Source organism: Corvus brachyrhynchos, unplaced genomic scaffold (genome assembly GCF_000691975.1).
Source record: "Corvus brachyrhynchos isolate BGI_N302 unplaced genomic scaffold, ASM69197v1 scaffold26, whole genome shotgun sequence".
NCBI classification, from domain to species: Eukaryota; Metazoa; Chordata; class Aves; order Passeriformes; family Corvidae; genus Corvus; species Corvus brachyrhynchos.
This window is the reverse complement of record NW_008239324.1, coordinates 4,778,374-4,790,290: the sequence shown is the minus strand read 5'-3', so window position 1 is coordinate 4,790,290 and position 11,917 is coordinate 4,778,374. Positions and strand designations below refer to the sequence as shown.

The 11,917-nt window shown below is 43.5% G+C and overlaps 1 protein-coding gene across 1 annotated transcript in view; it reads right to left on the bottom strand.

The window, feature by feature from the left end:
- The window catches only part of PSKH1 (protein serine kinase H1), a 30,968-nt gene that overhangs the window by 15,631 nt on the left and 3,420 nt on the right, over positions 1-11,917 (bottom strand). Inside the window, exon 4 of the mRNA XM_008638730.2 lies at positions 11,786-11,917. This exon is cut by the window's right edge and continues 19 nt beyond it. Within this exon, the coding sequence (XP_008636952.1) occupies positions 11,786-11,917 (132 nt within the window). The remainder of the gene's footprint in view (positions 1-11,785) is intronic.

The window sequence follows — 11,917 nt, the reverse complement described above, 5'->3', positions numbered from 1 at the left end:
TCCCTGTTAAAATCCTACCCTTTTCTTACCTACATTGTTGGGGTATTTTTCTTTCCAAAAGAAGATGAAAACATTTCAGTTTGCTATGTGGAATCACACTACCTACTGTTGAGCCTGGTTCAAAAAGACTGTGGAGAAGATCCAGGTGAGAGCTGCCAAGATAGCCAGGGGTCCTGGACACACAGCCTTCAAGGAGGGGGGAAAGGAGCTGGACTTGTTCAGCCTGACAAAGCAAAGTCTAAGGGCAATCTAATAGCATATTACATTTATTAAAAAGTAGTTACAAGGATTACAGAGCCACACAGCAGGTCCAAACAAGGGGCAACAGGGAGAAGCTGCACCTTGGAAGGTCTGTATCAGGAAATACCAGGGGAAGGGTGGTGCAGTCCTGGAAAAGGTCACCAGGGAGGTGGAGGATCTTCATCCCTGAAGCCCTTCAAGACTCAGGAAGACAAAGTCACAGCCAACATGATCTAGTGCTGGCAACACTCTTGTCTCAAGCTGAATGGGATTAGAACTCTCCAAAGGTCTCTTGTAACCAAGGTTTCTACTACTCAAGTGCTTCTCCTCCCTGCCCCCAGCCAGCACTGTCATATCCCCTCCACAGCAGCAGCATATCCCTCCTTCCAACACATATCCCTGCCCAGGCTCCATCTGACATGCTTAACAGGGTCAAGTGTGCCATGAATGTTTCAGAAATAAACATGTGCTGATCAGCTCTGGGTAAATTTGGACAGATATTCAATTACCTTTCCTGCAGGAAAGATGTGCTTTAGTTCTCTCTCCTGCTGAGCCACTGACTTTATAAAATTCATAACAACTTTGAGTCCTGCACATTGCTCAAACTGGGTTGACACCAACCTTAGAATTTAAATAGTTAATTCCAGAAGACTGAAGGACAGCACAGTTCCATAAACTTTGCTTCCTTGGGAAATCAGGGTGAAGGCAGGGCTGCAACAAACACACAAGGATCATCCAATCCATCCCACAGTCCCCCAAGGACCCACCCCAGATGCATCACTCCTGACAGATGACTGCCTCACGTGTTCTGCAAGACAGCTTCAGAAATCCTCCGCGTAAACATTTTTTAGGAACAGGAGACACCAGTGTTGTAAAAAGCTCAGTGTGAATCTTTCTAAGTGCCGTTTAAGGCTCTTGTTTGACATAATCTGGAAAAGAGATTATTCCTTTTCCTCTTTGAAGCAGCCTTTTACATATTTGCAAACTTCTATGACAACACATTCTCTAGGCCAAACAGCCAAAAATGTTTTACTCTTCCGGACACTGTGGTTTTTTGACTCACAATTGTTTTTGTTGACCTTCTGTCAAGACTCTCCACTTGGCCCGTGGTGTTTTTGAAGTCTGCTGCCCAGAAGTGTCAGAGCTTCAGCTTGGCATCTGCAGCAGCCACTAAACACAGCAGGATCATACCACACACTGCCTTTCTGTTCATACACATCAGTACATTCACCTTTTCCCACAAGTATGACACCACTCTCACATAATAGTTTGTGATTCATAGACAGATCCTTTTCTGAGAAGCCAACACCTCCTAATTTTCTGTTCTTCACCTATTTTTGTACACTAACTTACTCTTATTTAAAAAAAAAAAAAAAACAACCTACACCTGCTACTGAATTGCTCAAATTTGATAGGGCTATCTGGAACTCAATGCCCTTTGCAGCCATTCCAATTCAATGCCACCTGCAAATATAATGAACATAGCTGCACCTAAACTGGGTTGGTCAATAAATCCTCAAATACCTCTGGACCTTTGGCCATTTCTAGAGAACCACCATCACTACATGTTCCACTTTGTTGATGAGGCACTGGTAAGTAAATGTCACTTTTAACACAGCAGGTTCAGGGAAATACAAGATTTGGTCCCCACACTTTCTGTGCTCACAGTTCATTTCCAAAAAGGGAGTTTTCAGAGACCATGGAACAATTTCATGAAAATAGCTGAAGATCTCTCCAATGTCAGATCCATCCTTGCCAAGCTCCAGTGCTAAACGCTGGAGGTATGGGAACTCCTATAACTTTGGAAGAGGACTTTGCCATGAAATTATTTTACATTCTCAACCAAGTGTCAAGTTTTCCTTAATTTTGCAATATCAGACTCTTGAACGAAACAGTAGCTGAAGAATGCCACCAAGAATTCCTGAAGCTTGTAAAGCTAAAAGCAAATGAAAAAAAAGATGAAGGACTGAGTGTAGAGAGATAAGAAACTGTAACCCAGGCACTCCTATCAGCACTGATAAAACAGTATATAAAGTCTTCTGAATCATCCCAGCTGTAATGAGAAACCTTCCTCACATCTGAGCTACATAATCATTCTCAAAATGATCAGACTATTAAAAAGTCCCTTAGAAATTACTCTTCAGACACACACAAAGGTAGGAAACACACTGAATCAGGCAGAGGAAGGGGAAGCAGAGGTTAAATGATTTGCTAAGAAGCTGTTTGTTAAAAACAATGCATACAGCTTGCTCAACACTTATTCTGCCTACCAAAGCAGAATAAGAAGATATAAGACGATTGATAAAGGGAAGGAATCTTGACCAAAGATCCTGTTTTTGAACCTAAAACTAACTTAAACCAGCCTTGAAGTTTGGACTTGGGCCAGGGACATGAAGAACATGCGCAGGGAAGCAAGGTGAAAAGCTCAGAATGAGGAAGACTCTTTACTTCATCTGAGGAGGAGTCTTACTTCATCCCGGAGACCCCTGCCCACGACCACCAGACAGCACTGCACAAGCCCAACGTGGATGTCAACGACTCTTGGGCTCATTGCAATACCAGGCGAGGCTGGGTAACGAATATGTATAGGTGTGTTGGGAAACTTAATGAATATGGAACTTGTAACCCGATAAATACCAAGCTGAATGCAGCTGTCAGCACGCACGGCTTTGGAGGAGCTATCCCCCATGTGTCCCAGTGCTGGAATAAACATACCTACTGTACTGCTTATTCCAGTAGTGGACTCTTTTCCGCATATCAACACAAACACTTTTATCAGAAAGCTCAATTCCACCTTTTGTGAGATATAAAATCAGACTCTTTGGTTAATCACAGGGAGTGCCTGCCTGAAGCACTGGTGCATTGGATGTGTAGGGAGTACCATGATTATGGAAGTTCACGAGCTGTAGACACACAGCCAGGCATGGGTCCACACCAGCACTTTGGGAACCCTGCAGGAACAGCAGGTATCTCTTAACAGCCACCTCCAGAACGTTCTGCCTCTCCTTGACTTGTGTGAATGGCTCTCATGTCACCAATCAACACTAATCTGGTGCATTAGTAAAAGCTCAGTTTTCAGGAAAATCTATCAAAACATCCAGTTAAAAAAACAAAGGTATTGGAAAACATGCCTCTTTTTTCTACCTTGTCATTCACTCAGGGCAGCAGGGGGGCGGTGAGAGCAGAGAGAGAGGAGCTCATGCTCCAAACCAGGGAACTCAGATGCACCACCACCAGTACAAGCCACCCCTTCCAGCTCCCAACAACTAACCCAGTTCCCTCTGCCTACAGCCTCAGAGCTGCAATTGCAATCTTGTCAGATTTAGGGATTTCAGGGATTAGGTAAAGAGACTGCCAAGAAAACCTCTGGGCTTAGGAAGCACCTTTTTAGCCCTCCAGCCCAACACAAACAGAAATTCCCCAGAACAGTTTTTGCAGTTGAAAAGAGATTTCAATTATGTGATATTAAAACCATGACTTCCTACCTATGCCAAGCACGCTGCTTAACTCCTCCTTCATCACATCCCAGGGCAGGAGCACACTGCAAATGCTAGGGAAGTCCTAAATTCCAGTCAGAGGAAATCTGAAACATCTTTCAATGCCAGATTCTTCCAAATATATCAGGTTCAATTGCCTCTCTCTAAGGCAGGGTCAATTACAGGCCACAAAGTGATTTGCAGCAAGGTACATGTTCACAGCCCTTCCCCACAGAGCTCAGTTTTGATTAAACAAAACTGGCTTTTAACCTGCAGCAAGGCAGCAGCTGGAAGTACAGCCAGGTGCCAGCTCTGCAAAAACCCAAAGCCTCAGCCTGGAGCTCAGAACAGAGTTAGGAAGACGCTGTAATTTTCTCCAGAGTGCAACACTTTTACAGCTCCGCCCTGAAACATCACTTTAAAAACGTTTTATAGGTGCCAGCCACTGCTCCTTGTGCCCCTAGAGCTGCAATGCTGTTCTGGTGTTGTATTTCCATACAATCATCTGGGGCCTCAGGTCCTCAGCAGAGCAGTCCAGCAAATCCATCTGAAGCAGTGCAAGATGTTACCCCAATCCACTCACCCCACAACTTGTGATAAAACTCCCATGTGTGCCACAGCAATGAGAGAACCAGACGAGGGCTCACACCCTGCTCAAGGGCTGCACCTGGCTCAAGCCCACCTCCAGGAGCAGCTGAACTTCCAACACAGACTTCAGCCCCATGGTAACCATTTCCAAGAAAGAGGAGAAGGGGGCAGCTGCTGTATTTAGGGACAGGTTTCCTGCAGGTTGCAGCTCTTCCCACTGCAGAATTAACACACATTCTCACTCTCTGAATCTTGGTCCTCAGTCAGTGAGTGTGCAGTAGCATGTCTTGCCTCAAAATGCACCTCCACTAAGGTATCAGAAAGACAACACATCTGAGGCACAGCTGGAAAACCAAGGATTCTGTCAGCCAAAGGTAAGAGAGGAAACGGCCTAGGCTATTTTTGGGCAAATGTAAAGGAGTCAAAGACACCAACGGTAGCTGATAGATTAAATCCTTTCTGTTAATAATGTGTATTCTGTACAGAGTCAGCTTAATATTCTTTTTTACCCTACCAATGTCCCTTTATTCCTACATCCCTAATTCTGTAGAAATACTATTCTACCATTAAAAGGATTTTATAGGGCCTGCATATGAAGGAATGAAAATATATGTCAAATCACAGCACTGCTGTAAATCCTTTCCCCTCAGATGTGGCTCCTGCCTTCCATTCTTATATTACGTGCCATACACTGTGCACCACTTCCCCAAACCCAATCTTTCATCACAAAAATCTTAACCAAAACACTCAGCTGTTGCCTGTCACTCTGCCTTGAACCTACTGGTATGGACAGCAGCGCTAAGGAAAAAGGGCTGTGAATGAAATCATTGGGAAAAAACCCACATTCCTCTTCCCCATGGAGATTCCTTCCCTGCTTTCTTTGTTTCTAGAGGCTTTGAGGCTTAGACAGAGTTTCCACCCTGTCCTGATGACAAGCACAATTCTGTGAAATGGAAATGGCAGATGTAGGCAGAGGAAGATCATCCCTCTCCTTGCTTACCCTGCCCTAGCATTTGGGGTTCTCCTCACTGCTGTGCTGCAACATAAGCTGAAGCACACAGTAAAAAGGCAAAAGGAGTGATTTTGAAAAAGGTCCTTGTGACACCAATTCCATTGGAGGAAACAACCTTCAAAATGAACCTTAAGATGCAGCCAGAGTGAGGGGAATTGATTTTCAAATGTATACACTGGTTTCAAAGCCCTTTCACAGGGAAAGGTGTTTCTTTACCCTTAAATAAAGTGTTTACCAATGCAGCATGCTGAGTTTTTGCAGGAGCATGGTCACTGATACATGCAGGAGGATGGGAGGATCTTTCAAGTTCTAATTGAGGTTATCATGTTTCCAAAGATGTCCCTTCCTGCAGCGGGAGAGATCTGGACAAACACTTCAGCTGCTGAAGATGGAGCAACACAAACACACCTATCCTCACACCCACTGAGCTGGTGCATTAAAAGAGAAAAAAGAGCAGAAGCCAAGGGAAGTCCATTCATTGGGCTGGCCTCAGTGTTCTGTGCCTGGTTTGGAGAGGAGCTTTCATCCTGTTCAAGTGCTCCAGCTCTTCAAAGGAGAGCAGAGTGCCCTTTTCAGCAAAGCCCTGCAACTGCAGCTCGCCAACACTCTCGTTGTTCTACTTCAAAATCACCGCTTTCACACAGCCATGTGAAATGCAAAAGCACATTCCTCTGTAAATTGATGGGGTTTTACTTTTTCCAGGCATTTTTTTTAGGAAAAAAAGCTAGCTCTAGTTTTTAGAAAAAAAATGCCTGCATTACTCTAAGAACAAGACTTTTGTAAAACACTTCTACCATCTAATGTGGCTCACAGGAAAAAACAGCAGCTGCTCTAAGTAAAAAGCTCTTTCTTCCCCCACGAAGGCTAAAAAGTCCCAGAGACTTGTATGCTCATGCCAGTAAGTACTGCAAATGTGTTTTAAAACCTTGCCTTCAGCTGCCCTGTCCCTGTTTTCCTTGTTACACTATATTCAACAGCTTGGGCCACTCAAACTCCAGGGAAAAGAAAGGAAAATTGGCCACCCTGCTGCTTTGAAATCTCTCCTCTCTTCTGGCACAGACATCAGAGGCCAAGGTGATGACTGCCCTGCAAAAGCATCTAATGGGTCTAAAGACCATCTTGGCACAGCCATGGAAGGCAACACTGTGTGTCAGTGTGACCTTCTGGGGACCCCACAAGTGAGGGGTCCTGCTGCATCCACACCCTCCCAGGCACTGAGCCAATGGAGAACTTCCAGAAGAATCAGGTGGCTTTGCATTGAGCTCCTCTTAGAGCCAAGAGCAGCTCTACAGTTTGTAAAGGTAAATCTTCAATAAAGGGAGGCACCTACCAGCGTTTCTGGCCTCTTGTACATACATGACTTTATCTCCTGCATTAAAATATATATATATATATAGGACCAAGGGAGCATTAGAGGGCAGTGGTGCTTCTCTGTTCCTGGCTATATTTTAAACTTGCTTTTATTGTTTTCCCAAAGACATACTCCAGTCCAATTTCAAGGAAGCTGGGCTGCCTTACTGCTCATCCTAAACAGGAGCTGTACTACGATGAGATCACCAGAGACAGAATTTTCCCTCCTTCAGAGCAGTTGCTACCCTTTAACCAATTTAATTAGCACATAACATATTACACAAAACTTGATGATACATAACATTAAAGGTATGAACTGCAGGAAAAAACACGGACACATTTATAAGGCAAACTAAGTATAAAATAGAAAATAAAGGTAATATGGTGTGAAATACTTAATTTTTTTCTAAACTGGTATATTTTGATAAAGTGGTTATACTTTTATCATCAAAACAACAAAAGACTGATTTTTTTTTAATTACATAGGCATATGTAATTAATTTTAAGTGACCAAAAGTACAAACATGCAGGAATCTCTCCAGGACTGGAAGCCAGCCAGACCTGCCACAGCATCAATGCAAAACTTACTGCATTGCAAAACTTTTGTAAAAAGCCTCATCCAAAGTTTCAGAATGCTTGTCCTACACTCACTGAACTCTTCTGCAAAGTGATAATGATTATGGAGAGATTTTCTGTGATATGCAAGTATAATTTTCTCCCTCTCCTATAGGAGATCATTTTTACAGTAAAATACAAGTATGCAGAATAGAAAGTTGAGGTGCCACTATACATTTCCATCTGCAGCTTTTAGGGGAAGTAGGTTACCAAGAATAATTACAGTTTCTTTTTGTTGCTTGTGCCTTTTTTAGATTAAGTTTGTCATTTGATAGGAAATCCAACCACAGTCATCATAATTCCTAACACAGTGACTGATCAGTCCCTCTGGGGCGGGATGGGCCATTCAGCAACCAGCTCACAACTGACTCACAAGCAGTCTGGGTTCAAGCTCTACCATATTCTCTCTCAAAACACTGAATAAATGCAGGAAGTTAATATTAAAATTTGACAAGCCTGTCACCTGTCTCCTCCACTATGTGTCACAAGGGATTTGAGGGATTACAAGTCCTCCACAGCCTTTTAACCAGCCCCCACAACGAAGACAATTAAAAGGATACTTTGGAAATGCTCTGCAGACATGCTTGGGTAAGGACTCATCCTGTAAGCACACATCAGCTGCCTTGGAATGGCTTTATTTTTATCTTGCTTTCAGTCAGGTAGCACAGGTAGTTTGTTTGCTAATGCACTGCCTGTACTTTCCATGCTTCCTGCTTCTGCTATCAGCTGCAGGCAGGAAAAACTGCTTGGGGAGAAAGTGGTTTGTCTTTTTACTCACACAGACTGAGTCTGTTGTTATGGGAACACCATTCATGCTACTCATCCAGAGTAACTTGGTTTTCCTGTAACTAAGGGCGTTCTTCCAACCTGAATCTATCCATACAGGGTCTGCAGAGTTTACTCAAAACCTGCATATAACTTGGTGCTTTAAACTCCAAGTTAGGGCAGAAGATCATAAAGGTTCTGAATGTTCAAGGAGAGAAAAGCAGAAATGCAATGCACATACAATTTGCAAGTTAGGCTTCTCCTTTGGCTCAAAAATATGTGGCTTAGGGACTTCTTTATCCACACTTGGCACTTTTTTGTGTCATTCTCCCCATCAGTGTGTCTTCCATGAATTCATCCAGTTGCTCTTCAAACTCAGGCAAACTTCCAAGGTCCACAGCCCTCGTTTTCATCCTCTGAAGAAGTCTGTATCATCAGAGACTGTGAAGGTTTGTTAGGGAACTTTCTCCTGCTGGCTTTAAGGCAGAAGGGAACAGATCCTTCAGACTTCAGGTTTTGTCTTTCCCTATGGAACTGACCATGTATTTCACATTTGTGCTTATCAGCAAACTGCTGATCCATGCAAAGGCCACTATCACAATACAGCTGCAAAGTTCCTTCAAGAGATTTTGGTGAGGATTTTTATCAAAAACCATTGGAAAATCTAAGTCACACAAAACCAGATAATCTCTCCACAGGCTGCTAAGTCTCTTGCAGAGCTCCTACAGACTTGCAATGCCCAATTTCCTTCATATATCAAGCATGTCCCTCCTAACTGCCCGTTTATCAATGCATCCACTTGCACCACTATTTAGAACAAGCTTTTCTGGTTATTTGATTAAGACGTGTTCCCACAGCGGCACACACCAACCTCACCCACTGTGAGCATACCACAAAAAGTTGATTCTGTTCTACGAACAGGAGAACAGCCTATGAGAGAAATGATTTGCCCAGATCAGATATCAAAACCAGAACAATTCATACACCTCAGCTAAGTTTCCCAATTTATCCAGAGCATACATTATCTTCCACTTATTCCAGCAATTTTCCCAGGTGTGTAAAGCAACATAAAAGTACTGGTATTCAACAGAAGGAGAAGCTTTGAAACAGAACCAGAGCAAGCCTGTCCTAGCAGGATAATGATGGTCCAATCTTCAATTCTGCACTTTCAAATTCAAAAGATACTAAGAATGGAATTCCAGCTTTATTCCTCAGTCGACTTTCTAAGCTACAAAGAGATCCCAGAAATCAGTTTTAACTCCAAGATTTCAATTAAAAATTAAATTAAAAATATGTCCAACCTTCTTTTTAGTAAGTTCTAACAAAAATAAGTGAAAAGGAACGATTTTTCAGCAGGCTACATCCAAAGCAGCGTCAATAGCCCACCTAACCCTTACTCAGGGTGCTCAGGAAAAAAAGCACACCATGTTACAAAGCCAGCTGTCCTTCCTTCCTCATCCTAGCCATTACTCGAAGCAGTTCAAAAAGTACAGAAGGAGATACAAGAGATAATCAGAGCAGTGATGTCAGCAGTACCTGAATAACCTATTGTGGGAGACCTCTCCTATTGATCTGCTAATGGCCTCTTCAAACAGACCTCACACTCCAGGAACAGGAGCCGGGGTAAGAGGGTCCCAGTCAGAAAGCAATTACATTAGCTGGACTTAGGATCACTTGTTTTTCCAAGAAAATGGAGCTGCTTCTCAGGTCATCGTGCACCTCCGCTTTTGTTTCTCTTTCAATACAGCTTTGTCCTCTGTGACCACGTTTTGGGGCCAGACCTTTCAAAAAGCAGGACTCTGCACTGAGACTCAGGGCACTGCTGCTGCCTGCCATGGTACTGCTTGAAGACAGCTCCCTCCTTCCCCACTGGAAATGTCTGAGCCACACAGCCCAAGCTGTCAGCTCTGGGCATTGTACTTCACAGGCGTCTTTCAACATTTTCTCTTCTGTTTCAGATCCTCAACTTTCAGATTACAGAGAAGAAAAGCAGTTGTTCCCATGAAACCTCTGCTTCTGCATCCATCCAAGACAGATGCTTTCGGCAATGCACTTGATTATTCTGCCCACTCCTGCTCCAAAGAAACCAGGACTCAGAGCTCCTGCCATTCCCATTAGCCTGTCAAACTTACCAATAGCCTCATTTCTGACATCTTCCCACTTCTTCCAGTGTAACACACACAAAAAAAGAGCCATTTTCTGTGAACGTCAAAATACAGAAGCATTTAGAAATCCAGAAGATGGCTTTAAGAGTGCTGGCAAGATTGTGGGAAACACACCAGACACCTTTAAATCTCTGGCTCACTTTGTTTTCTCCTCAAGTTTATTCACAAAATGAGCAGCCTCTTTACTGCATCTCCTGCCAATACATGCCTACAGTCAAGCACTGTGCAATTTAGGGGCATAGGCTTAATTACACTGGTAAATTAAAGCACCCATTTTCCCTGGCTCTAGAGGAACAGAAAGCATCCAGGCAACAGATACAGGCTACTGGCTGACACATATTTGCCTTCCAAGCAGTAAAACATCGACAGCTTTTCAAAACAATCACTCATGTCACACACAGGATCCTTAACAGCCTCCTAAAATGTGTAATTTGTGGTGGCATAACAGGTAAAATGCCTCAGGCTTGTGCACTGACACTTTCAAAATAGAGAGTCTAATGCTTTCTCTGTGCCACTTGTGCTACCTCTGCACGTATAACATACAAGTCTCCAGTGGCCTAATTGCAATCCACAATATTTCTCAAAATCAGTCCGTTCTGGCACAAGGACCAGTGGACATCAAAGTAAATTACTCCAGGGAACCTTCAAAACACTCAATTCACTCTCTCCAGATTGCCTATGGCTGCACTGAGTTTGATCAGCTGATGAGACCTCCTTCAATTGTTAATTTTTTTGGAGGAAGGGCCCTAGTCTGTTCGCTCATTCTTCAAACAGAAGCCAGCCCATACCTTTGGTTATGCACACTGCCTTTCTACACATGCTTTTCAGCTCTGTATTTTTATCCAGAGGACACAGACCTGCACTCAATAGTCAAAGGCATGGCACGGCAAAGACATGACAGTAGCAACACTCATTCCTACCAGCTGGTTTTTGATCAGAAGTATCACAATAATATTAAGAAGTGTTTAATTTCAAATTGTTTCTTCTGAAGAGCAAGAAGCACCTTCAGGCCCCACTATCATTTACAGAATGCCTAAAAATTATCCCCCAAGACTCCTCTTTCCATACTTACCTATGAAAACTATACTTCAATCCTCCATTTTCTCACATACCAAGCTCAGGAGGCAATGCAGATCAATTTTTGAAATAATCACATCTCCAGCAAGTGCCGCTTGCCTGCCATAATCCTGTCTTTCAGCAAAGCTATTTTCCATAATACACTTGGATTTCTATCAGAAATCAGGCTAGTGCCACATTTCAAACACCCTGGCACAAGTTTCAACTGCAAAGCCTCAAGCAGCAGCTTACCACAGCCAAGGTCTCCCCAGCTAGAAACCCACAAGCATCCCAGTTGTTCTACAGGAAGTTTCCTCTTTCTGTGCACACATTTTTTAAAGGAGCTTGCTACACTGCACTGGGAACAGATAGAAAATGGGAAAGGATTTTAAAAGCCAGAATCACAAATATTTTTTTACCCTTGGTAATGTCACCACCCACAGGACAGCCAGCTTCTGGTCATCACAAAGACCCACTTAGGGAGAGCTTCTTGCTTGACTACCCCTTACCACACTCACCTCGCCTGAGTAACTGTACTTTCCCTTCAGGATCTGCCGGTACAGGCGGGTGCGGTTGTCGTCCTCAAAGGGCATCGTGCCGCTGAGGAGAATGTACGAGATCACCCCCAGTGCCCACATGTCCACGGAGTT